The 27,665-nt window shown below is 44.5% G+C and overlaps 2 protein-coding genes across 2 annotated transcripts in view; both read left to right on the top strand.

Annotated features, from left to right (window-relative positions):
• Nucleotides 1-27,665, top strand: part of LOC310800169 (dynein axonemal heavy chain 5-like) — a gene marked incomplete at both ends in the record, with an annotated part of 678,223 nt that overhangs the window by 129,027 nt on the left and 521,531 nt on the right. The window lies entirely within an intron of this gene.
• Nucleotides 1-27,665, top strand: part of LOC310800254 (dynein axonemal heavy chain 5-like) — a gene marked incomplete at both ends in the record, with an annotated part of 158,174 nt that overhangs the window by 123,155 nt on the left and 7,354 nt on the right. Inside the window, 9 exons of the mRNA XM_083662832.1 lie at nt 9,037-9,241; nt 9,943-10,085; nt 10,873-11,007; nt 12,400-12,522; nt 13,357-13,570; nt 15,489-15,712; nt 18,954-19,152; nt 19,298-19,470; nt 24,402-24,532. Of these exons, the coding sequence (XP_083518958.1) occupies nt 9,037-9,241; nt 9,943-10,085; nt 10,873-11,007; nt 12,400-12,522; nt 13,357-13,570; nt 15,489-15,712; nt 18,954-19,152; nt 19,298-19,470; nt 24,402-24,532 (1,547 nt within the window). The remainder of the gene's footprint in view (nt 1-9,036; nt 9,242-9,942; nt 10,086-10,872; nt 11,008-12,399; nt 12,523-13,356; nt 13,571-15,488; nt 15,713-18,953; nt 19,153-19,297; nt 19,471-24,401; nt 24,533-27,665) is intronic.

Genomic DNA, 27,665 nt, shown 5'->3' with positions numbered 1-27,665 from the left:
CAGATTATGTTTGAAATGTGAGTACCCTCCCCAATCATTTACATTTGGTTGCAATGACTGACGCTCTTAGGCTAGATGGCTCCTGAGAGTGCATTTTAAAGCTTACAGCGCTTTCAATGTACTGACTTTGTGGGCTTGTGACATGTCTGTGTGTGAGGGCTCTACATGGAGGCTGGCTAGACCTCCCAGTTCACTTGTGTGCATTGAGGCTGGCAAGACCTCTAGATGGAACAGTGACAGTTAACATTGTTTCACGTACTTCAAATGCACCCCAGAACAGTCCGTCCTGAAAAAGTCATTGTTTTATTTCATAGACAAAATTTTGAAACCTCTCCCCTTATCCAAGTGTAAATTTAGCTATGTGTCGCTCATCTCAAACGGAAAAATGTTGGTGTATCTTACCTGGGTTTGTGTTAGTTCTTTTATAGAGATAACAGAGGGAATTCTCAAGTTACTCAACGAAGCCTTCATTCGGCAATTGGTCAACTAAGCAAACATTTCGTATGTCAGTTATTCGCTATGTGTCTATGCAGAACTTCCTAACCCAGCATTTAATCAACCCACCCAGACCGATGAATCAAATTAATTCAACCATCAAAATAAAGTAAACCGTGCCTCCAGTTTATAGCAGCAAAGGTCACCAGGTGGAGACCCCGAGTACTGGAGGCCGGCCCTCCCCATTTCCTGGGTTGTATTGCCTTTGTGGTGGCCCATAATAATATGACCCCTGCTGAGCCATCATTGGTTCAGGTGTTTGGTCTTTCTCCACACCGTCTGCGCCCTTTTTCTTCCCTTTCTCTTTCCCCTCTGTGGCTTTTAATTCCTCATTTTTTATTTGCATCTTAAGCAGTCTGGTCTGGAGTTCTTTTATGTCACTTTGATCTTTTATCGCTATCTTTTTTGCCTCTTTTAAAAAGTGTAACAGATGATCTTCCCAGATGCCAAACGGCTGTTTGTGGAGAGCGGGTACGCTCTCCATTTTGTCTCTAATTGGAGTGGGCAGGCTGGATAACACCTGTCCTCTGAACATTGTGGCATTGTGTCCGTCATGTGTCAAGTTAATTCCTGTTTGAGTCTCCCAGTTCTCTTTAATTCTGGCCATATAGTCTTCGGGTGACTCATCCGTCTTGCATTCGAACATTACTACAGCGGACATTGCGGTGGTCGGGAATTTCTCACGGAGGGCCTTTCCCCATGCCTGTCTGCTCGGGCCGAATGCTGTCCCATCAGGGATTAGTGTGGTCTGCGCAATGCATTCTACCTGCTGGAGGTCGCCTGCTCCGGCACATTGCATAATTAGGGCTCGCATGTCCGCCATAGCTAGAGGCGAGGCTGCAGTCTTTTTCTCTAGCTCCCTCAGCCAGGGGGCAGCCCCTTGTCTCAAACTGGGCAAAGCATCTACCAATAGGCTCAGGTCTCTGATAGCCCATGGTGTGTAGATCAAAACTCCCCCTGGGTTCTGTGCATTCACCATTAGAGGTGCCTGAAGTGAAGGTTTACTTTCTGTTTCCTGCCCATGTGCTGCTGGTCCCCTCCCCCTCTTCCTCCTTAGCGTCATTGAGTGGTTGACGTGTGGGCCTGTTACTCTAGACCTAGGCTCCCTCCTCATGACTCCTTTGAACCGCACTGCTTCCTCTCTCTTTTCTTCTTTCTCCCCCTTCCCCCCATCTGAGTAATAGATCAGGTCTTTGCTGCACTGTCCTCCTACAACTCCTCCCTCATCACTGCTCCATTCTGAGTCCTCCCCTATTTCACCCCCTACACACGCCTCTCTCTTTTTCTCTCTCTGTGTGCGCTCCATCAAAGCTCTTCTCAACTCATCACATCTTCTCCTCTCTTCCTTCTCTTCTCCTTGGGAATGATATTCCTGCTGTATTGAGACCTCACTCATGGCCTCTCTCCTGGTTGAATTGACATGTGGTTCACATGAACCGGTAAAAGGAGAAAATAGGGGAATTTGAACGCTTCCATTACGGCTGTTTACACTTCCTGCCTCATCACTCAGCCGACGCTTGAACACTCCTTGCTGTCTCATCTGCGCTTTCAATATTGAAATCTTTTCATCTACTGCCTGTTGTCTGCGGTCCAGCTGTTTCATCTTCCTCTTTCTATCATCCTCTAAGATTAGTGAGGCTAATTCCTCTCTCTCTCTTAGGGTTTCCTCTTTTTCTGTCTCTCCTTCTGCATTTATTTCCACTTTTCCTTTGATGTCTAATAGACCTGAAAACGAGACCAGGGGGGCTTGAATCCCTTCCTCGTACGGTGGGGGAAAAGTCTCAGACAGGAGTGGATACATTCCCCTCTTCTGTCTAATTTCCTCTTCAGCAAATTTCTCTCTAAATTTTGCCACCAAATCTGCATCTGGTGTTGATGGATCAGAAAACATGGAAGTGGCAGGGCGCTTCTCCTCTCGACTCTTGACATCGTTATGGGCCATCAGCACTTTCAAATATAGGGCATGAGTGTCGGTTTGTATAGCTGCCTTTTTAGCTAGACCTCTCTTTGTGAACAAACCTGCGCACTCTGCTTTAGTGATAGATTCTAACTTTATATCACCTTTTTCCTTGCAAATTCTTCTCAGGATCTGATCGATCCCTCTGCCTCTCTCATAATCTCCCGGGAAATCCCCTCGTTTTTGGTGTAACACCTTAAGCTCCTCCAATTGGGACAATAATTTCTTTCTCTGTTTTAGTGGAGTAGACATAAGTATATATTTAACTATTGAGCTCCACTTTTCTCCAAATGTTGACTTTGTCTTCACCATTTTATTACTTGGTACACTTTTCTGTGCTTCTTCCTGATGAGAAATGTACTGCCAGAGAGGAAATGATTTCGTACTGAATGCAATTTCCGATACTACTGTCTCAAAGGTGGAGTGGTCCTGTTTCAGCCAGTGTACTGAAATAATCTTGCAGAAGCTTCTACTACAGATAACCTGTAGCGCTGCAAAAAAGGGAGTTTCCCACTTAAATCAGCACAATGTTACTCCTTTTGAGACAGTACTCGATATAACACACTATCCACCCCACAATTTCCACACAAATCTGCAGAGCACCGTCCTAACGGTTGAATTTGCTGCTGCAGACGACCCAGCCCCCACAGTTTCCCAAACAACTCTTACTACAAATGTTAATTAGGATACGCCAATCCTTTTTAAGGCTACTGGTCTTGAGAAAATGAATTCCCTCACACGCGCTCGGTCTTGGGCTATGGTCTTGAGAAAATTGTTCCCCTCACACGCGCTTGAAACGGGACTTCTAACCCGATATACTTCGCTCCTCTGTGATTCCGGTAATCTCAGAGGTCTAGAACTCCGCTTGAGTCCTTTAGACCTCCCTCTCCCAGGGCGCAGTCCCAGGCTAGACCCCGTTCCACTGAAGCTGACTCAAGTGTGCTGCCTCGACAACCCCACTTAGCCATCTTCAGTCTCCTGCTTCCCGGTGTTTTCTTTTCAAAAACCCCGATCACAGGAGCACTACTCGCCTACTAACTCATTCGCTTTTGGCTTGTAGTGGCCTGACTGTACATTGAGCTGAGCGCGGCGGCCACATTGACATTCAGTCCAACATGGTCTTACTGCCATCTGCGACCCAACCGGCAGATGACCCAGATCGATAGCGACCGCCAACCCACCTCTAAGGTGGATCCCGTAGTGGTGATTGGCCACCCGGTTGGAAGCCGACGGTCTGATCCCTACCCCACTTTGCTATGGGCATAGGAACTTTGACACGTTTTCATCTGCCTAGCCTGTTCACAGAGTGACTCCTATCCCTGAAGCCCACTCTGCTAGGTGTGGACTGTCATCCACGTACCACGTGTTGTCCACACACCTACATGCGACACACACGCCGACTAGACGGTACCACAGCAGTATGTTCATTCATACTTCAAGACACGGGGGCCCTTCAGTCATCTCCCCAGCACTATATTACGATTTAACGTGCCCTCAGACCTTCGCAGGTCCGCCGCCGCCTGTTAGCGGCTAGGTTCGGGGGGGCCCAATCCCCCTCCCTAGCCGATTCTGTAAGCGGGCCTGGATACCCAGCCTTGGTTCTTTTCTAGGAAGCTCGCAACGTCTTCCTAGGCAGAAAGTCTCTACTTATTTCTGCTTTTCGACAGGATTCCAACCTGTTTGGGCTGTGGTCTTGGTCTATATTCCTCACACGCGCATGCCGGTCTTGGGACTCGAACCCTCACCGGATCCAACCGTGTCTGAAAAGCTCTGTATCTTTTCCTAAATTTGGTTGATATTTACAGCATTTGTGGAATCCAGTAGGGATAACAATATTTTTAGAAATAGCCAATTACAGATATTTTATTAAAAAGGTTATCTGCTTTACCTTATTCTGATGGTTTTCCCGGGATTTGTTAAACCACTGTTCTCCGAATGCTGGTCAGAATGCTGTTTGGAGTGTCTCTGGAATCGCGTCGGGCGTCACCATTTGAAGGGAAAGGATTTTCCGGTGCCAGGTCCAATCTGGACAGAACTGACCGCACCGGTCAGAAGGTGTTGACAGATGTTAATACCTTTCCAGCGTATCCAATAAATTCCAGATATATGAAAAACCAATATGACAAGCAATTCTGATATTTAGAATATTATTTTATATAGAATATATTGCATAAATCATGATACAGAGCCAATCAAGTGTGATACAGATTACCAATGCAGAGATCTCCGGGTCAGATTCTGGTTCTTCCTAGCAGCTGAAATTTTTCAGATGAAGAAAGAGACGTTTGAAAAAGACCCTGCTCTCTCCCTGGGTATGAGCTTATATCAACTTTTGAACATGGGTCGATCATCATTTCCTTGGGGGCGTTGTCTTCTGGTAATAGCAGATGTTCCTCCCCGATGGCTCCTCCTCACCACGAGGCCCACGTCACGTGACCTGGCACTTCAGCATGCACTAACCTTTACTGAATACTAGTCACTTATTTTATTTCCTATTTTAACTCCTATAATTTGGGTCAGCTAATTTAGCTATTTTCTCTATTAATATCCTGTAACACATTATCTATGGTTACCTTAGACTAGGTAATCTAATCTACATCCTAGATAGGATCAAATTCAACTATATTAGTCTGAAGCTGGAATAATTGTCATACAGTTCAAACTTACTGCCTCTTGGTCTGTAACCACCCTTATAAGGATGTAACCAGAGTAAGAGGGTATTTCTCACTCGAACCAGAGAAAAACTCACCCTTATTTTAACTAGGATGAGGAAACTCTTATCAATTAGCAATTGTCATTTATCAACTAATTTGACGACCACCTGTCAATTCAGTCGGCAGATGCAACTTTAATATGACTATTATTTTGACTATATATTTATTTTCCCAACCTAAAGTTGCAGCAGTAACAATAAGCTAATATTTATCTAAATATTATATACTGTATCTCCCTTATTGTATAGCAAGCAATCTTGACTTTAACTTTATACTTGACTGGAACCACTAAACATAATATGTTTGTAAGAAATAAGTTTATTAAATCAATACACCTAAGGCTTATAATATATATATTTGTGGGGAGGAAGATCAATATTTCATGGCTGTGGAAAAAGTTAGTTATACATGCTTTTAATATTTAATCACATCAGATATGGGACTTGTTCAAAGCACACATGAGAGAGAGGCTGACTCCCTCTCAGCAACGACCTGCTGCCTGTCTCTCTAGGCAGGAAGCGACACCTACCACAGCTCCTTTCCTGTCTGGGTTCAAAGAGCTTACAGACGTCTTTTTCTGCAGAGACGTTTCTGCAAAAAGCGCTGTTGCCATGACGTTAAAACCACATCAAATACATAATAGGCACCTGTCCTGCCTCGATGGAAAAAATACACATCACTGAACTTTGGGTAAGAGCTTAATGTTCCATTTTGCACAGGGTGCAGAAATGTACAGAGGTCATGGTTTTTAGGGGAAAGTTCATCGTACAGGCTGTATGGTTTATTGAACAGGTTTTAAAGTTCATTTTATAAAAGATGTCAAAAACACTTATTTAATCAGTAGGATATATAAGCACAATATGCATTTCAAGATGAAAATAAGAATAAATGATAGGATATTAAAATCATTAATAACATATTTGTAACATAAGTATTGCTTTAAAATTTCATTTTGCTAAACCCTCTACTGTGGATTCTTAACTTTCTTTGTTCTGGAATAATAACCTTATTTCCAGGAACTTTAAACCTTCGAGTATCCACAGTTTTTCCATATGAGCAATAAGCTATGAGCAAAAGATTCAAAGAAACATGTGGTGGCTGTGTGTGTGTGTGTGTGCAGCCCGCTCCTATTTTTAGTTTCATTTTCACGTATGCTTTCTCAACATCGCACACAGGCCTTCAATGAGGAAATGCTTGTAAGTCACTGACAGGCAGAGAGAGAACTGTTATCAATTTAGGCTTTCATTGTTAGGTGCTTAAATGAGGAAATGTTTGGCTATCAATAAAAAGGGAGAAATCTATCAGTTGGCGTCGCTCCAGCTAGAAGTGTTAATTTTGTGGCTAAACCTTGATTGTACTGCCCCAGATTGTTGAAACGGTTAGCACAGACCATCAGGTCATGATGAATCTCGCGCTGAAACAGCTTGCTATGGCAAACAATAGACAAAATGGCGCAGGTAGCTTGTGTGAGAGAGATCGCGCGCAGTATGCTAAAGGCGCGTTGTGACGTAACACCTATCCCTCTGTGGGAACAGAGTGTAAGGGGCGTGGCTTGAAGGAGACCGCAGGAGAGAGCTGGATAGGGACAAATCCAACTCTGGCAGTTCTGAGCACTCATTACAGGGAGGGATGACAACAGCATATATGCATTTAGAAGTAAAAACAGCTTTTGCATGGAATGGAACCTTTAAATTCATAACATATTATTGTATATTTTTAGCAAACAAAATCTTTATTTTAAATCATTTTAGTTGGCATTTATTTCAAAATAATGATCTAACCATTCACTGCGGTCTGCGCTTGCAGTGCAAAGGGAGCGAGCTGCACACCGCTCCTGATTAATTAATTAATTTGGTTTGTGTTTGCAGGCCCATTAAGATTAAACAATAAAACACAAAAAAACAAAACAAAATCCAATCGTCCAACAAATATTTGTATTTTATTATAGTGAACTATTCACAAATTTTGTGAACTGAACAGTGTCATTCCCATTTAATTAAGCCTAAAGAAAGACACTGGCGGGCCTACATTAAATGTCTCTTTGCATCCAAGAATGTGAAATTAAATAACTTGAAAAATAATCTAAATTAAGAACCAGTTCCCTACCTGCGACAAGCCAGAGATGAGACGTGCAGTAGGCATGGGTCGATTTCCGACCGAAAAATATCTATATATTTATTTTTTAATAAAAAAAATAGTGCCAAACCATTCTGATTGCACTATTTTTCGTATTAGCCTCTTCTCAAGTTGCACTAGTAGGCAAAAGTCTTTTTTTGTTTAATATGTTGTAGGGATGCACGGTATACCGGTGTTATGCAGAGATACACTCATAATTTTGGTTGGCTAAAAGCCGGTAATTACCGGCTAACGGAATCTCTGCTGCACACTATCACTTCTTACTGTGGAAGCGTTTTCAAATGAGGTATCCACAGTTTGAACAAAATGAACACTGCCATAAAAGTGGTGGCAATGAATATGATGTTAAAATGGATATAAGACATTCTTTTGAATGGAATCAATCAGTTGTGAAATATGGGTCTGCTAGATTTGAAGATGTAGATGTGTGTAACCCTCCATGAAAGGACTTCCTTTTCAGCCAAGTTTTCAATCACGCAGGAAAACCAAGGTAAATTGGATCCAATCTCAACAGAATAGCCCAATTGGCACCGCCAGGGAAGTTATAATAGCCTTAATCATCCCCATTTTGCTTTGTTCTGGCCCCTGGGTCCTCTGCCATGGTGTCGCGTACAGTATAGGGAAGTAGAAATATATTGTTTCACTTTTCAGGTAAGAAAAACAATTGCTTCTCAGATAGTATTATTACCTGTACTTAATTATGTAGATATTGTTTAGCAGGACACATCTGAATCACATCTGCGTCCTCTAAATGATGTAGTTTATAATAGTCTGTGCGGTTTCGTATTGAGTTGTCTGTATCGACCCCATCATTGCTATTATGTCCTGTATGAATCACTTAACTAGCCCCTGCTAGGGGGTGTCTGGGTATTATGTCCTGTATGAATCACTTAACTAGCCCCTGCTAGGGGTGTCTGGGTATTGTGGAGGTAAAAGCACTCTCCTACCCACCGCAGAGACGGTGGGTAGGTTCAATTCCCGGCAGCGGTACTTCCGGCTTCGTCAGATATTCCTACAGACACAATTGGCCATGTCTGCGGGTGGGAAGCTGGTGGGGTCTGAATGATATGTCCTATATGAGTCCTGGTTGCTACACTGGTGCCTCCTCTGGTCGACCGGGGCGCCTGTTCAGGGGGAGGGGAACTGGGGGAATAGCATGATCCTCCCGCACGCTACGTCCTGCCGGTGAAACTCATCGCTGTCAGGTGAAAAGAAGCGGGGGGCAACCAACCGCACATGTATCGGAGGAAGCATGTGCCTACTATAGTCTACAACTCTCCCCAGATCGGCAGAGGGGGTGGAGCAATGACCGGGACAGTGGGGGAAATTGGCCAAGTACAATTTGGGAATAAACGGGGGGAAATCTGGGGCTACCGCTAAATTCTAGAAGGCATTTTCACTGCCTGCAATATTTATTTCAACTAGCCTTCTTATCTAAAACAATACCTAGTTCCATACAGATCCTTATAGAGAGCCGCAGGAATGAGTCCGGAAAACATGGATGCTAACACTCCCGGTTCTTCACTGTTTCTGCCTATGGGATTTTTGAATGGGTTTTTGGCGCGATGCTTCAAATAAGGTCTCTGGGCAACACAAGCTTATTCAAATGCGAACCAGTGTTCAGCAGGATAATCTTCACACATGAGGACAGTAATTAGAACAATCCATGTTGACGTCTCAGTGCAGCATTGACTTTGTCTGTAATATTTGGCCCATTGCCTTGTTACTGCACAGGAGCAGGGTGGTGAGATCTCCAGGGAGCACATGGAGCGGCTGTACGTCTTCGCCCTGATGTGGAGCGTCGGAGCTCTGCTGGAGCTGGACGACCGGAGGAGGCTGGAGCTCTGGCTCCGAGGGAACCACAACATCCGTTTGGACTTGCCGGACACTCCGCTCGACAGCGAGGACACCATGTTTGACTACCACGTCACGGCAGATGGTATAGAGACAACACTGCGTAACGCGTCATCATTCAGAAGCCACGCCCAAGACGGGGGAAAACGGAACCCCCCCCCCCCTCCAATCCTGGTGTTCTCCTATGTCGCGTGCATGGTTGCGTGTTGCACAAAAAGATTGTATATACGGAAGATGAACACTCCAACTTACTTCTTGACAGCTAGATCCACATTTTTCTTCTCGCCAATTCTCAATGGCTGGAGTACAATTTTTTTTTTTTTACATTTGTTGTCTGCGCAGCCCCACAACACAACAGCTTTTAGCTATGTTTAATTCAAGGAAAATTACGCTGGTGTGTGGAAATGAACGGAGCTCTTCCCCCGTGATGGGCGTGGCCTATTACATGCAGTGTCTCTATAGAGACAACACATGTAAAAAATCACCAGTTAAAGTTTTTTTGTACTCCTGAGCAAAACTAGGAAGCCATTGAGAATTGGCGAGAAGAAAAATGTGGATCTAGCTGTCAAGAAGTAAGTTGGAGTGTTCATCTTCCGTATATACGATCTTTTGGTGCAACACGCAACCATGCACGTGACATAGGAGAACGCCAGGATTGGACAGGAGTTTGTGTTTTCCCCCGTCTTGGGCGTGGTTTCTGATGATGACGCGTTACGCAGTGTCTCTATGCATGCATTGATACATATTTGTAGATGCCGATGCTGAAACATGTATTTTCCCTGCCAGGTCAGTGGGTCCACTGGAGCACCAGAGTGGAGGAATACATTTACCCGTCCGACGTCACCCCCGAGTACGGCTCTATCTTGGTCCCTAACGTGGACAACGTCAGGACAGACTTCCTCATTCAGACTATCGCCAAACAGGGCAAGGTGGGGTTTTAGCCAATGGGAAACATTAGGCTCTTTCACACCGGCCTTGAAAGCCGAAAAATGCACGGAAAATAGGATTCGCGCCTCCGATGTGAAAGTCGTGAACGCGCGTTGGTGGATAATTGTTTTGCGCCTTTTGTCCCGCGACGGTAGGTAGTAACAGCGCCGGGTTACCTGGCAACCCGCCTCCACTTGAAAGCGTCGTCGCAGCGAGCCGGAAAAGGTGCGAATGGTCAGCTCATTCATAAAAAAATTACAGGGGAAATCACCTCATGTAGCAAGAAAGTGCACGAGTGCAAGTAAAAAAAAGCCTATACAATCATGACTGCAGGGACGCCAGGAGGAATGCTCCGTGCGGTTAGGCTTTATGCTCAAACGATGTTGACATTAGTAGGTAAAATTAATGGATATAATAATAAGCTTCAGAGGGCTATAGCTGTCTGTGGCGAGTTGGTCTGAGGAGCAGATGCATGCGTTTTGATATTAAGGCGAGTCCCCCCACCATGCGAGTGGTGCTCGCCTTTCAATCCGGGAGCAGGGGATTTCACCTGAAAGTACACTGCAGCACGGGAATGTGGCCGTGCTGCTTGGCTCTGTGTGAAAGCAATTTCTGTGGCGAGGCTGCGGACTCCTAAACTGCTTTTTCACCGCGATCTGTGTGTGAAAGAGCCCATTGTAACAGTGAAATAATGGCTCTTCCATTCTCAGGTTGGAAGATATCACTCGTATTGACTTTTCTTGCTGTTGAAGCTACTGACTGATTTTTTACATAATGCCGTTTCCATAGGCTGTTTTGCTGATCGGAGAGCAAGGAACGGCCAAGACCGTCATCATCAAAGGCTACATGTCAAAGTACGATCAAGAGACCCACGTGGGCAAGATTCTCAACTTCTCCTCTGCTACGACGCCACTCATGTTCCAGGTATAAGGCACAACTCTCCTTTCCTCTCCATTCATTTTAGTTTAAAGTCGAACTGAACCCGTATCGTCACGTGCGTCGCAGTCCGTTTCAGACTGAAAACGTAATTTGTCTGAGATGACAAATTGAGAGGCGGGTCATAGTATCATGTCAATGATTTGATTTGACAATTCTGTCGACTGGCTTTGGCATTGGTCAATCATGGCGTGTTCCACCCCCAAATCGAGTGGGATTCAGCGTGTTGTCGTGCTACGCGAGTGGGATCTGCGGAGTACCAGGCAGCCAGCTGCTTCGTGCGGAGCGAGCGGACAATCCGATGAATGGGTGCTGCCCGCAGACCCCTGACAACCACGCTCTCAAGCGCGTGCCTTTTACGCTATTTCTGTAAATACGATATCCCTGGAATGCGCGTTTTAACGAGCCAGTTACATTTCTTTGCATTCTTAGAGATTATAGTTTTTGTTTTGTGTTCATGTTTCTAACAATTGGCCAAGTTAGTAGTTAGTTTATGGGATAGGAATTCTGCCAGATGACAGGCACTAGGCGCCATTTTCTACTTCATTTGGAAGAGAAAATTATCCGGAAATGAAGATTTGATTGACAGCTGCATGTCGTGATATGATTGGTTGAAATGGGGTAGAAATTTGATAGTACTGGGTGACGTCAGCAAACTGTACATTACTGTTATCAATGAAATCTTGAAAAATGAACTTTTGATGTGAAAAAGTGTGAAAAACTAAAGAAATTAGATTTTTGTGATTTTTTTTTGCATACATTATTAAATAGGTGCACTGCATACCCAGGTATTTGAACTAAAAGAAAAGAAAAATCATTTTTGGGTTCAGCTCGACTTAAACCTGCTCCAGTCTCACTCTTTGAATTTCAATGGGACCATGGATGCTCTACATTGGTGTCAGCGTGTCACGAGTTGGACTTGAGAAGTAATATTGATCGCCTGTGTCTGGTGTGATTAATAATGAGCAGGGTGATACATGTCTAAGAGGCACATCGAGCAAGCTGTCACTATTGATTATCTGTGGAAAAGATGAAACACTATCGTGTCATTTCACTTGCCCCTCTCTGTCTTCCTCTGCCTGTCTGTCTGTGTCTGTCTGTCTGTCTGCCTGTCTGTCTGTCTGTCTGTCTGTCTGTCTGTCTGTCTCTCTGTCTGTCTGTCTGTCTGTCTGTCTGCCTGTCTCTCTGTCTGTCTGTCTGTCTGTCTGTCTCTCTGTCTGTCTGTCTGTCTGTCTGTCTGTCTGCCTGCCTGCCTGCCTGCCTGTCTGCCTGTCTGTCTGTCTGTCTGTCTGTCTGTCTGTCTGTCTGTCTGTCTGTGTCTGTCTGTCTGTCTGTCTGTCTGTCTGTCTGTCTGTATGTCTCTCCTCTCTCTCTCTTTAGAGGACAGTAGAGAGCTATGTGGATAAGCGGATGGGGACCACTTATGGTCCCCCAGCCGGGAAGAAAATGTCCATTTTTATAGATGACATCAACATGCCCGTCATCAACGAGTGGGGAGACCAGGTTTGGAAGCATTAAAATGCTATTTGAATAAAATGCCAAACTCATGACAGATAGTTTAAGACACCAGCCTTAATTGTTTCAACTTAATTGTTTACTTATTAGATTTAAAACATTTTATTTTTTTGTTTTTTTCCAACACTGAACTATTTAACTTAGAATATTAAATTAACTAATAATAACAGCAAAAAAAACTAAAATGACTAACAATAGAACAACAGTAAACTAACAACAAACAACTTAAAGCAGCTATGAGCAAGATTTTCGATTGTTATTAAACAGTCTAAATTTAATATCGATGCATCACATCTTACCTCTAATAGTAGACGAGACCAACGCAGAGTAGTCTCGCTTGAACCCCGAGTGAATCGGCCAGTGTTGTCTTGACGATTAGTCTGTCTGCGGCCGGGGCAGATCAGGAAGTGAAATGAAACGGTTTGCGGCAGCCACTTTGGCCATAACCACAAAATAACAAAATTACTTCCAAACAAACTGTTAGAATATAACGAGAGATGTTTGCGAGAGTAGCAAGCCCCTGCATGGCGTTCTCTGTGTTTATGATCTGTTGCTAGGCAGAGCGAAACGGTTGAAGGCAGGCAGCTGCCGTAAACCGTTTCGTTTCACTTCCTGGTCTATCCGGCCCGCCGGTAGACAGACACAGACTCTATAATCATCAAGAGAGCAATCTCAGGTTCACACGGCTTTGGTCTCAGCTACTATTATAGGTAAGATGTGATGCATCAATATTACATTCAGACTGTTTAATAACAGTCGAAAATCTTGCTCGTAGCTGCTTTAATGTAATCTCTTAAACTTCTCCTTTTCCCCCCCTCCTAGGTGACTAATGAGATTGTCCGGCAGCTGATGGAGCAGAACGGATTCTTCAACCTGGAGAAACCGGGGGAGTTCACCAATATTGTGGACATCCAGTTCCTGGCAGCCATGATCCACCCTGGAGGAGGCCGTAATGACATCCCACAGAGGCTGAAGAGGCAGTTCTCCATCTTTAACTGCACCCTACCCTCCAATGCTTCCATAGACAAGATATTTGGTGGGTAAAAATACACGTGGTGTGCACAGTATATTCTGCATTAATATGATGTGCATTGAATCAATAGGGGTGTTTGAAAACATTGGCTCATATCATCTGTACTGATACAGGTGAGTTATGAGAATATATTGAGATTGATTGATTGATGATTGGTTAATCTTGCCCTCGGATTTATCTGTTAGTAGTATACGGTTTTCACGGAATTGTCAGTCCTGCTCTGATGTTGTGTTTTCGGAGATGTCCAGTACTAGCAAAAATTGCAACAGGAAGTGAGCTGGGGTTAAATTTAGAATGTTTTTGTTGTCAAGTTAAAACCGTCTATAACATAATACTGACGTTATTAGTTTGCATACCATATACCTGCTGTAATTCATATATTTTGTACTTTTCATTTGTGTTTTCTACTTATTACATTCTAGTGTTGTATTTGTTGATGCTGTGATGCTGTTGTATTTAACGCCCGCCCCCCCCCCATAATTTCTTTTATTCTCATTTAGATCCTATTTTCTTTGATGTATCCTATTACTATTTGCTGTTGCAATAATCCTTTTATCCCATGGAGATATGGAGATCAATACCGTTTCATCTTAAGGACTGGGAAATATTTGCTCTGGCTGTCAGTTTCACCAGCCACTTTGGCAGGGAGCCACCTAGTGATCAATATTTGTAATCTATGCTTAAAAAACGACTTTGGAATTTAATTAATATCATCAATGCCATCTCGGCACGCATCAAATTCAAGACACTGGTGCTGGCCTACAGGGCAGTACACCAGACAGCTCCTCTGTACCTGCAATCTATGGTCGGGTTCCAAACCTCTCAGCGCTCCCTTCGCTCCTCCACCAGTGCAGGACGCCTCGCCCCTCCTTCGCTACGGGGGCTCAAAAGTCGCTCATCCCGATCGCGACTCTTCTCGTCCCTGGCACCTCAATGGTGGAACGAGCTTCCACCTTCGGTCAGGACAGCCGCTTCACTGCCAATCTTTCGGCAAAAACTTAAAACACACCTTTTCCTTCCTACCCTTCTGGACCCTTCTTGAACATCTCTCTCTCCTAAAAAAAATACTAAACTAACTAAACTTTACCACTGTTCCTTCAGAAGTTGTAGCTGTCATAGACTGTGTTGCATAGTTGATTGCTCTATTGCTGACAAAATTGTGTTATTGTAAGTCGCTTTGGATAAAAGCGTCTGCCAAATGACGTAATGTAATGTAATGTAATGTAATGATGGGTGCATACTGTAACATCTTGCGATGATCTGTCTGATTTTATGTCTGACTAGAACTACACAGTAACTGCACAATTCTTCATCTTACAGCAGAGGTTCTCAAATGTTTTTCAGCCAAGGACCCCTTACAAGATAGAAAATATACCGGGGACCCCCTCATTCTGATTTGTGATTTTGGGCTAAGCTTAATTGTTTCCACGGTAACGTGCTTGACTTTTAATTTGATAGGTTTGTTATTAGAATGTAATCCATGAACCATTTTAGATTTAAAGCATAAACTATTTCCGTTGAACTATGAAGATTTTGCACAATTTTTTTTTATTGTTTTTATTACATTACATTTACATTTCGTCATTTAGCAGACGCTTTTGTTTTGTCCAAAGCGACTTACAATATCACAATTTGTCAACAGTACAGAAAACCACTATGCAACACAATCAATGACAGCCAAGATATTTTGATAGACTAGCACCATGTAGGAAGTAGTTTGAGAAGCAATAAGTAACATGTAGCATTTTATTTTTTAATTTTTTTTTTTTTTTTTTACCTGAAAACTTTTCGTGGACCCCCTGGCAAAGTGCCACGGACCCCTGGGGGTCCGCGGACCCCCATTTGAGAACCACTGTCTTACAGCACATGAACCGCCTCATTAATAACAGTAAAATGTTTTGGTCTCTCTCTCCAAACCCAGGTGTGATTGGTAAGGGCCACTACCGCGCCACTCGTGGCTTCAGCGAGGAGATCCGTGACGCCGTGCCCCACCTGGTGTCTCTGACTCGCCGGCTCTGGCAGATGACCAAGGTCAAGATGCTTCCCACCCCCGCCAAGTTCCACTACATCTTCAACCTCAGGGATCTGTCCAGGGTCTGGCAGGGCATGCTCAACACCACAGCGGAGGTGGTCCACTCCCTCCAGGTGAGAAGATTCACTGTGTAGAGTTAAGTTAGATGCCTGGCAGGACATAGTCAAAACCCCTACTTAGGTGGTACAGCTTTAGAACTGTAGACTTCACAACCTATTAATATATGCTTTTACTACTGTATATTGAAGTAGTATAGAGAGCCCCAGGGATGACGTATTTTTGTAGTCTGAACGCGGAAGTCCCGGACTTCCTGGTTCTTCACTGTTTCTGTCTATGGGATTTTTGAATGGGTTTTGCCGCGATGCTTCAAATAAGGTCTCTGGGCAACGCAAGATTAATCAAACGTGAACCAGAGTTCAGTCGGATAATCTTCACACATGGGGACCACTTTCATGAGTTTTGTAGCGTAAATGCGAGCCCTAGAAGTAAAAAGCTCGTGCTAAGCTAATCCAGAACTACACACAGTGTCACATAGGCTTCCACGTCACGTCAGCACTCAACCTGGACTGTTGTTGATGTGTGCGCTGCTGTGCACTGATTACCCCGGGCTGAACCAGGTGAGGGAAAGATAATTTCCGTGTTCGTCCTTTGAAGTGATGACGTTATTGACGTATAATATCCCCGTCGACTCAACAGTGTAGTCTCATTTAGCCGTTTGCTAGCTAGCCGCCCTTTTAACGGCATGTAAAAGCTTCAAAACTCATAAAAGTGGTCCTCATGTGTGAAGATGATATTACTAAACACTCGTTCGCGTTTGATTAAGCTAGCGTTGCCCATAGACCTTATTAGAAGCATCGTGCCAAAAACCCATTCAAAAATCCCATAGGCGAAAACAGTGAAGAACCAGGAGTGTTAGCATCGATGATTTCCGGACTCGTTCCTGCGGCTCTCTATTCACCTTATTCACCACGCCCACTTTTTCTCTCTTCCGCGTTCAACGCAAACGTATTTGTTCTTCCGGTTCAGTGCTAGTTGCGAAGGCCACTAGTGGCTAATAATATTAGCCACTAGTTAGTTATGTTATATGGCAGTAAAATGCCACTGAATGACCAAATTGATATAACCGTTAACCATTTCGAGTAACACTGATTCCATACGGATCACCAGCGTTAGTTTGTTGTTTATAACGTGGCTATATTCATAACGTTTCTATCTCGGATGCGTTATTTCGAATCGCATATAGGTTACGCTAAAACGCACATAGGTTACGCCTCGAATCGCACGCAACCTATGTGGGTTTCAGGACGCAACAGCCTCGACTCCACTAACGTCATCTTAAGAGCACAATATTCCTGGAATGCAAGTTTAACTAAACAGTTACATGTCCTCTGCATTCTACATAAAATTAAGATATTACGGGTTGTTTTATTTTGTATGTTACATACGTATTGGCCAAGATATGTTAGTTTAGGGGGGAGTAATTTTGCCACTTTAGGAGCGGAGTGTGCGCGGCCATTTTGCCTGCGGTGTTTTTGGCAAGTCAAAACGGAAATACTATTACAAAATGACGTAATGCGGAAGCGTCCATGTGTGTGCAAAGAATAAGGTGAATAGGACTGTATATTAGTAGGGAAGAGAAGACTATAGAATACATTTTCATCGTGTGACTGGGACCTCTGGAAAGTTTGCCGTGGCACGCTCAATTCTGAGGCGGCCAACTCCCTACAGGTTAGTGGCCTCAGGGAATAATTTAATCGAATGGAATACATCCTCATCCCCACTGCAGTCCTGGGAACGCATACTCAACATCCCTTCTGAGGCCAACACCTCAGAGGTGAATATAAATATAGAAACAGAGCAGACCTTGTCTGGATAATTCCCTAAATTGAACCTGTCATTTTGATGAACTTCTGCTATCATGAATTTGTGACCCTCAATGTGCTCCTTTGCTCATAAACCCTGAGGGACCTTCTTTAGCTGATATCAAATTCATGTAGGGCTTTCGAAGATCTGCTGCCAAAAAGAGTCCCAGCCAATCGATGCCATTCATCACGTCAGCCTTACTCTCTGAATTTGCATATTATGCAATAGAGCTGAATGAGCTAAATCGATAAGAGAAGCTTGTCTGCCGTGCTGCTGGCAGAGTTCTGTTTCTCAAGAGAGACTCACCCTGAGCAATGGAGGGTCAATGGAAATGGACTGCATTTATACAGCGCTTTTATCCAAAGTACTAAACAATATAGTACTTTACAAAATAGTACTTTGGGGCGGCTGTGGCTCAGGAGGTAGAGCGCATCATCCACTAACCAGAAGGTCGGTGGTTCGATCCCCGGCTCCTCCAGTCCCAAGTGTCCTTGGGCGAGACACTGAACCCCAAATTGCTCCCGATGGCTGTGCCAGCACCCTGCGTGGCAGCTGGCCGCCTTCGGTGTGTGAATGGGTGAATGTAGGCACATTGTAAAGCGCTTTGGACAAAAGCTCTATATAAATGCAGTCCATCTATATAAATGCAGTCCATCTATATAAATGCAGTCCATATACATTCACACACACATTCAACCATCGGGAACAATTTGGGCTTCAGTGTCTTTATCCAAAGCTATTAGTGGACGACCTGTTGAGCTACAGCTAGCCAGGATCTCATCATGGCTATTCACCTTATTCTTTGCCCATACAAGGACGCTTCTGCATGGCGTCATTTCGTAATCGTCTTTCCTGTTTTAAACACGGAAGTAGAGTACGCCTACCGCAGTCATTTAGACTTGCCAAAAAGCTGTTTTCAAGCAAAAAAAACCCCAAACTGTTTTAAAGTTTTAATATTTGTCGGGTGAGAACGTAACATGTATCCGACCAGTTTATCAGAATAACGCGGCGAGGACCGGGAGCGCTGACTGTGCTGACACCGGTCGGACTAACTATCTGTCAAACCCCACTGTAGTTAGGCTACTGGCAGTGAGAAAACACTGTCGACGTGCTTTTGCAACTAACGTTAAATGGCGACCGGGTACAGCCATCGGCTCCTCGCAGCAGTAACGTTATGAACATGTCACTGAAGTTGGCCGCAGTGTAGCTTAATTCTGAATGTTGCCAAACTTCATTCATACTGATGTTTTATTTTGAAAATGGCCGCCAACTAGCGCTGACCCGGAAGAACAAATACGTTGCGTTGAACGCGGAAGAGAGAAAAAGTGGGCGTGGTGAATAAGATGAATAGCCAGAACCTCATCATGGCTAGCCAGGACCTCATCATGTCTATAGCCAGGACCTCATCAGGGCTAGCCAGGACCTCATCATGGCTATAGCCAGGACCTCATCAGGGCTAGCATGAATGACACCTGTAACATGGATTTCCAGGTGCTGCTGTCATTGTGGAAGCACGAGTGCAAGCGTGTGATAGCTGACCGGTTCACCATGCCCGAGGATGTGGAGTGGTTCGACCAGGCCTTGGCAAGGCTGGTGGAGGTGGAGCTCGGGGAGGAGGTGAAGGACGTGGTGGATTACGGGGTCGACAGATACTTTGTCGACTTTCTACGAGACGCACCTGAAGCTACAGGTAACGCTCAACTAAACTGGGTGTCCTCCTTCTCGCATCTGAAGACATTATACTCCAGATTCAGAAGATTCCAGGAGTGGCATGAATTCAACTTCACTGTTTTTGTGTGATGATCTATTTGAGTTTACGGTGTGATTGCTTACAGGCGAGGAGCCAGAGGATTCAGACTTTGACTTGCCCAAGGTGTACGAGCCCATCGAGTCGTTCGAGAGTCTAAAAGACCGTCTGAACATGTTCCTGAGCCAATACAACGAGAGCATCAGAGGAACCGGCATGGACATGGTCTTCTTCAGGGATGCTATGACACATCTGGTCAAGGTACTCTGCACATGTTTATTTATTTATTTATTTATTTGCACATGTTTGTGTATTTATTTATCTATCTATTTATTTATCTATTTATTTATTTATTATTAATAATATTTACGTTCAAAATACATACTTCAGCATGCGCTGGGACGCGTCATCAGTGATGTTGACTGGGGTCGTAAGGTGTTTCGGGTCAGTTCAACATCATACACCCTCGCCCAGTAGACCCAGCCGAGGCCGATTAAGACCCCGACCCGCATCCCGGAAGCAGCCGCTACGGATCAGCCTTCCTACTCTGTCTGCAACGTTGCCCGCGGAAGGGTTGATCACTCCCAATCCGCTGCAATAAAGCTAGTGCTACGTCGCAGCATTGAAAGACCCTTCGGTGCATGGAGGCTAAGGCATTATGGGTTGTCTCCCAGCCGCTCTCCTCCTTCGTCTTACCAGGCCCTCCCAACACAGGCATACAGCTCTATACCCGGTTGTCAGGCATCCAATGGAAAAATAGATGCCTCAAGAAGACCTGTGCGCTGCACGTCATCCGGCTGCGCCGAGCACCTCGCTCTAGCCTGAAGGACCCCAGGCCGCGCCGATGTTTACACAGATTTTCAGGAGGCTGATCCGTAGCGTTTGTGGATTTCTCCCTCACGAGAGAGCCAGTCTGGGGTGCTAAAACCCATCCCGTACCGGGTTGCCGTCTCTCCGACCGTCAACTGTCTCTCCAGTTTGTCACCAATCTATACCTGGTTGTCACCTAGTCTATTCCTAAGTGTCACTGGCCAGGGGAACCAGGGTATATATATATATATATATACACAGTATATATTTTTTTTTTTTATTATTTTTTTGTCAGACAGCCACACTATATGAAATCTGTGCCTGACAGTGCCTGCCACAAAAATGTGGCACCTGATCTGAAAAACATTGTGTAATGAAAGTCAACAATTTGACAAATTACTGACAGAATTAAATAATATGAGCCCTTTACTTATATAGAATAAACCATGCATATTGTGTTGAAGGAACATCAACTACATTTCTTTATTTCTTTCTTTATTGACCAAAATGTACATACATCATTTGAAATTAACCCTTTAATGTTACCTCTTCATTGAGAGACAGTATGAAGGCTGAGTGGGAAGGAGAGGCCAAGAAGAAAGAGTTGTGTAGTGGAGGTTCTAAACCACCAAATCATCTCATGACTGGGATACTGTATCAAACTGTATGTCGTCATTTAGTCAGAATGTACAGTAATGATAGAGAAGACACACCTCAGCTTAGACCATGGGTGGGCAATTATTTTTCATGGGGGGCCACAGGAGAAACCCAGATTGTTGCCGGGGGCCGAACAAATATTGTCATGCCGTAACCCAGGAACTTTGATGATAGAGAGGGCCACAAAAAAATGTCCACGCTACCAAAGGGCCAGATTTTGCTGAGGGCTGGGGGCCGAACGGCGCCGGCGCGTAAACATTTTGGGCATTTGAAGTCAGGTTTAGAGGAATAACTCATTTTAAATTAACAGTTGTGATGTCATCATTCAGTCTTAAACACCAATATTTGATCCTTTTCTCACTCACTCCTATGTCACCACCTGCCCTCCCTGCAGGGCTTGAAATTAACTTTTTTGACCACCTGCCAATATGGCTGCTAGATTTTAAAGTTACCAGCCAATTAGAATTTCCACTAGCCGAAATGTTTTTCTTGAAATAAACCAGAATATGAGTGGGTTAATTTAAGCATAAGTATCATTAAGTGGCCCGGGAATCTCAAAGCCTGTGTTGAGCGTCACACAAACAAAAATGCGCTCTTGAAGCTAAAAAAAAATCCAAAACCAACAAGTTTAATTATTTACATTTTTACTTCAATGTAGAATAGTCATTTCTTACACATGAGATTACTTTTAGCCTTTTAGTCATAAAGATTTTATAAAGATATTCCAGACTGAAATGTTATAACAGAAGTGGAGTATTGGCCAGAATGACATGAACATTTGGACACTTATTCAGCGGGTATCTTGCATGTTGCGTTCAGGTGCACTGTGGCGCTCGCGGGCCGCATGTGGCCCGCGGGCCGCCACTTGCCCAGCTCTGGCTTAGACCATAGGAAAGGCTCAAGCTACAATTACAGCATGCATCTCCGGCGTTACTCTATAGCAGAGGTTCTCAAATGTTTTTCAGCCAAGGACCCCTTACAAGATAGAAAATATACCGGGGACCCCCTCATTCTGATTTGTGATTTTGGGCTAAGCTTAATTGTTTCCACGGTAACGTGCTTGACTTTTAATTTGATAGGTTTGTTATTAGAATGTAATCCATGAACCATTTTAGATTTAAAGCATGAACTATTTTCGTTGAACTATGAAGATTTTGCAAAAAATATATATATATATATATTTTTAATTACATTACATTTACATTACGTCATTTAGCAGACACTTTTGTTTTGTCCAAAGTGATTTACAATATCACAATTTGTCAACAGTACAGAAAACCACTATGCAACACAATCAATGACAGCCAAGATATTTTGATAGACTAGCACCATGTAGGAAGTAGTTTGAGAAGGAATAAGTAACATGTAGCATTTTTTTTTTTTTTTACCTGAAAACTTTTCGCGGACCCCCTGGCAAAGTGCCACGGACCCCTGGGGGTCCGCGGACCCCCATTTGAGAACCACTGCTCTATAGAACGCACCTGAGGACATTTAAATTCATCTGACATAGCATGAGATGCCACAGTCAATCTCACAGTCAGTATACAGTATGTGACAGTTCATGTCTGCACGACTAGGTGTGATGTCTTCACAAAAGCTCATAGAAGTTGTCCGACAGACAGGCACTGATCTCTCTGTCAGCTGTCTGCAGTGACGTTCCTGACCACAAAAAAAAACGTTATCACAGCAGCCGATTCCACCACAAACATTCATACACTCACACAGAAACTGCATAAAGCTATGGAACGTTCCGTTACATTGTCTCAATCGGCGCTCCTGCACCTTCATGTGTGGAGCTTTTAAGCATTTTCCCGCTTGCTCGCACACATTTCTCTTAAGCCCTTTTCCCACATGCGTACCGGAAAATTACCTGTAAGTCAATATCGGACATTTCCCTGAATTTCCCTTCACACCTTAGCGCGCGCATATGGGAATCTAGTCATCAAATAGCCGGTATGTTGGGGGGAGGGGGGAGGGGGGAGCTTATTTGGGGGGTCGGCAAAACTTCACTCAGTCCTCCGTACTTTGCAGCAGCCTGACACAGGACAGACAAAGCGAGAATGGCAGAGGCTTGCAAGGCAAGCTGCCCAACGCTTGTAGCCTATGTATGTAGAGAAAGCAAATGCATGAAGCGAAATGTGTGGAAGTAGTTTGCTTTGATGTGCACGAATGATTAGATGATGCACTTTGAAGAAGTTGGGATCCGTGTCTGAGAGAAATAGTTGCTGGTTCGATGTTTATCCGTTCACCTGCGTCGCGTTGAAGCACTTTTTACAGACTGGCTTCGTTTGATGTGTCCGGCTTGCCTTCGGAAATCAGCAAGCTGACATACTGCTCTTATTAGGCTATCACAAGATCATTTCGCCAGTTTGCTTTAATGTGCACGAATGATTAGATTATGCCCGCTGGAACATTAAGCAACGTGTGTAGGCTACACTTCGCCCATGATTGAAGGACCGCTGTTGCGGAAAATGACTGGACCGTTTCCACTTGCGTCCCCTTAACACATTCACTGCCAACAACGTATGAACACGTTTTCAGAATCCAGCTGTTCCCTGCCAACAACGTGTTTACACGTTTTTGGCATCGATTTTTTTTTTTTGACGGTGGGTTGTGCATCTAAGCCTTTTACATCTCTTATATAATTATTGGAGCCACCGAACGTTTACAACCCATTCCACCGACCCACTAAGTGGCAACAGTGCTCTCCTGGCTAGAGAAAGGAAAGCATTTTTTTAACTTGTCAAGCCATTCTCAGCCCAGCCATTCTCCTTTTCGCGCTGATTGCTGGCGATGCGGGATTGCAAATTTACATAATAGATTCAGCCGATCTACTATGATCGGGTGATAGATTACAGGTGGAGGAACACACTTTGAAACACGCAGCATAAATATGACCAGAATCGCAAAAGCTTCTCTCAACCAAAACTCCAAACGAGCGAGTCCATCCCGACTTCCTCAAACAGCGGCCCAGACATGCAGGCACAGGAGAGCAGCAAAGCACTGACTGGTGACAAGCTTGTCCGCCCACGGAGGGCGGAGTTGAAGCAACTCGAGAGGGAGGGAGAGAGAGAGAGAGAGAGAGAGAGAGAGAGAGAGAGAGAGAGAGAGGGAGGGAGAGCGAGAGGGAGGGAGAGAGAGAGAGAGAGCGAGAGGGGGAGGGAGAGAGAGAGAGAGAGAGCCAAAAATGAATGGTTAAAGTGACCGTTCCATCCAATTTCACAAAAAGCCGTTTATCTCTGAATATTCTTTTTCACGCTAAAACCATGCTGTATTCAACTGCTAATGCTTACATAACTACTAACTCTACAAACTAACTCTTTTAGACAGAGAAAGTACACATTCTATTAGTACTTTTGAGATAGTGTATGTTCACAAACTCCAAGCTGAAACGAATCCTCGGCTCTTATAAAATGAGCCATAATCCTCAAAAAACGGCTTGGCAGAAGCTACCTACAGCAAAAAAAAACGTCTGGCAGTCAATGTGTTAAGAGCATACCGCTCTTCTGACTGGGTCGAAACTGGTGAAATGTCGGGGACGACGGGGTTGCGCTTATACCGGCACGGCGCCTTTCCCACATGCAGGCATTACACCACGTTCCGGTCATTTTGCGGTACAATGCGCATGTGGGAAAAGGGCTTAACACACACATTTCTCTCTTTTCCTGTGTGTTTGTGCATGTGTGTGCGTGTGCGTATGCGTGTGTGTGTGTGTGTGTATGTAGGTGTCAAGGATAATCCGAACACCCAGAGGTAATGCCTTGTTGGTGGGCGTAGGGGGATCAGGCAAACAGAGCCTGACCAGACTGGCCTCCTTCATCGCCGGATACAGGATCTTCCAGATCACACTCACACGGTAAAGCCCAATTTATGCTTCGTCTGCCGACACTTTTGAAACAGTCGCCGACAGAAATGAGGACTTGAGTCGACACTTTCAAGTGTGGGCGAGCAGCAGTGTCTGCTACCTGGTGAAATGTCTAGTGTCGCTGACTACGTCACGATGTGTCGCGCAAGTCTGATTGGCTATATAGACGGCACGCGCGCTTGACTTCCTTGTTTTGGTTTTCACTCGATTGAAATGAATGAACGTGTCCCGCTATTTTTATCAGCCTGTACTTGATGTATGACTGCGTGAAAATCACAAAGAACGAGAGAGGAGGTGCGTTGTGTGGTTGTGTGTCGTTTATATGCGGCTGCAGCCAAGTACGTTACATCTTGCCTCCGAGGTGGTTTCACTATGCGCTCCTCTTCTCTTGGCTGTCTGCTTATAGCGTTCGAGTGTCACGTGACCGTTGAACCGAGGCGAACATAACCGTATCATTCTCACACAGCAAGTGAGAAAATTGAGAACTTTTTTTCAGCAAATGTACTTCAAACACTCTCTCTCTCTCTCACACACACACACACACACACACACACACACACACACACACACACACACACACACACACACACACACACACACACACACACACACACACAGCAAACAATTGTACTTAAAACATTCCAACACACACATACAGAGCATGTTGATGTCCATTGACAACTCACATAAGCCTAATGAAGGTTGTGTCTGTCTCTGTGAATTTGGATTGATTGATTCCAGCCTGCTTCTGTATTTGGTTTTGATGGCAGCAAGTGAACAGAAGCCTTTCTTGCACAGATATGTGTTTGCAAAAGGAAGGAGAAAGTGCACAGCTTTGTCAGACAGGGCAGGGTATTCTCTGTGTTGCTTTATCCAAAAGTCCAACAACTTTCTGAAAGCAGGCTTCAGTGTTTCGTCACAAGACAACTCTATTAAACTCTCCTGCTCAGCCTGCACTGTTGCCTGGGCAGCTGAATCCTAACTGTATGTAACTGGAGTTGTATTTACGTACTGTTTTGTGTCGTTTGTTTGTGGATTCCCCACTTGCACTGCTGACGGAGCCACTAGCAGCACATGTGACACTCGGTTCAGCGCTGCTAACGCTATTAGCGTTATCACTGGAAGGCGTCATGGCTGCAAGCCGCTCTTGCGCTTCTGGCTTGTGCTCGTTTCACTGACCTGTCCTCCTCGTTCGCTTGTTGAACTTCATTGCTGCGGGACTCCTCCACACGTCTCTTTCCAGTTCGTTTTCAGCCAATTTTGCAACATGAAATGCCTGAAATGTGCTGACTGAGGGCCTGTTCAGACGAGAACAATTTCTGGATAAAACGGCACACTTTTTGTTGTGTTTTTGGCTTCCGTTAAAACCAGAAAATGCAAAAAAAAAACAGGTTCCAAGGTTGAATCTTTTTAAAACGCAACCCCTCTTTTCGCCGCGTAAACTGGCAAACTTGTGAAAAGTGTGACGACACGGCGTCACTTCACGCGTGAAGACAATGAAAGAAAATATACATTAATAAGAGAATAAGGCAATGAAAGCGAAGGGTGTTCAACTAGCCTATTAATCAATATAGCCTTAATGGCACAAGTGAATTGCATTGGCATTCAAAAATCTATCACGACATCAGTCTGCTAACGAGTTGCTAAAAATGCATAATGGGTGATAAGTGCCTGCTATTAACGTCTGTGCGTATTAATTAATTAAACGAGGGAAATTCACATCTGAAATAACAGCCAATGTTTCACCAAACTTAGCAGCACAAGCAATTACTAAACTCATAATGAATGTCCCGTAGGCCTATAACAAACCATGAGTGGATTAATGGGTTATTAACACTCCTCCAGGAAAGTGTAGATTCGCTGCACCATAACGAGGGGTGGAGGCTGCAGCTCAGAGAAAGGAGGGGGGGAGTGCAAGCAGTGTGACTTTCCTTGGAAAACATTACATTACATTACGTCATTTGGCAGACGCTTTTATCCAAAGCGACTTACAATAACACATTTTTGTCAGCAATAGAGCAATCAACTATGGAGCACAGTCTATGATAACTACAACTTCTGAAGGAACAGTGGTACAAGTTAAGATCGGCAGTGATTTGGCCATCGTGACCGAAGGTGGAAGCTCGTTCCACCATTGGGGTGCCAGGGACGAGAAGAGTCGCTAACGGGATGAGCGACTTTTGAGCCCCCGTAGCGAAGGAGGGGCGAGGCGACCTGCACTGGTGGAGGAGCGAAGCGAGCGGTGAGAGGTTTGGAACCTGACCATAGATTGCAGTTACAGAGGAGCTGACTGGTGTACTGCCCTGTAGGCCAGTACCAGTGTCTTGAATTTGATGCGTGCCGAGATGGGAAGCCAGTGAAGGTGAAGAGGGGAGTGACATGAGAGAATTTGGGTTGGTTGAACACCAGACAGGCTGCAGCGTTCTGAATGAGCTGAAGCGGTCGGATGTCGGTGGCAGGTAGGCCGGCCAGGAGTGCGTTGCAGTAGTCCAGGCGAGAGATGATAAGTGACTGGACCAGGAGTTGAGTTGCTTCTCTTGTGAGAAAGGGATGGATTTTGCGGATGTTGTAGAGAGAGAACCTACAGGAGCATGCTGTCGCAGCTATGTAGGCAGAGCAAGACAGCTGGTTGTTAAGGATCACCCGAAGGTTCTTTAACTGTTTGGGAGGGAAGTACAGTGGTGTTGTCAATGGAGATGGAGAGGTCTGTGAGAGGGCAGTCTTTCCCTGGGAGGAAGAGTAGCTCTGTCTTACCAAGGTTGAGCTTAAGGTGGAAAAGAGCTGGCGGGTCAGCTATATAGGTTTTACACCTAGTCTTGTTTCGATGCCTCTCCCATTTCTGATTCATATGCAAATGTAAATTAACATTTCATTGGATTGCATTGCATTTGAAAATTTTTATTCACAACAGCTTACCTACAGGCTACAGTAATGGAGCCTAGCAGTAAATACAGGGAGGAAGGCAGTGCAAAATTTATTTGCAATGGCATGAAAGACTAATGTAAGCAAATTTGCATTGGCAATTTCCACTGGCAATTAATACAGTCTATCGCCGATCCCAGACCCATTCATCCAATCGGCCAACCCTATCCACCTTATTTTTGGCTGCCATGATGCACCATGG

This window comes from Poromitra crassiceps (genome assembly GCF_964638095.1).
Source record: "Poromitra crassiceps genome assembly, chromosome: 29".
Lineage (NCBI taxonomy): Eukaryota > Metazoa > Chordata > Actinopteri > Beryciformes > Melamphaidae > Poromitra > Poromitra crassiceps.
The sequence above is the reverse complement of the archived record's forward strand: the minus strand, read 5'-3'. Positions and strand labels throughout refer to the sequence as shown.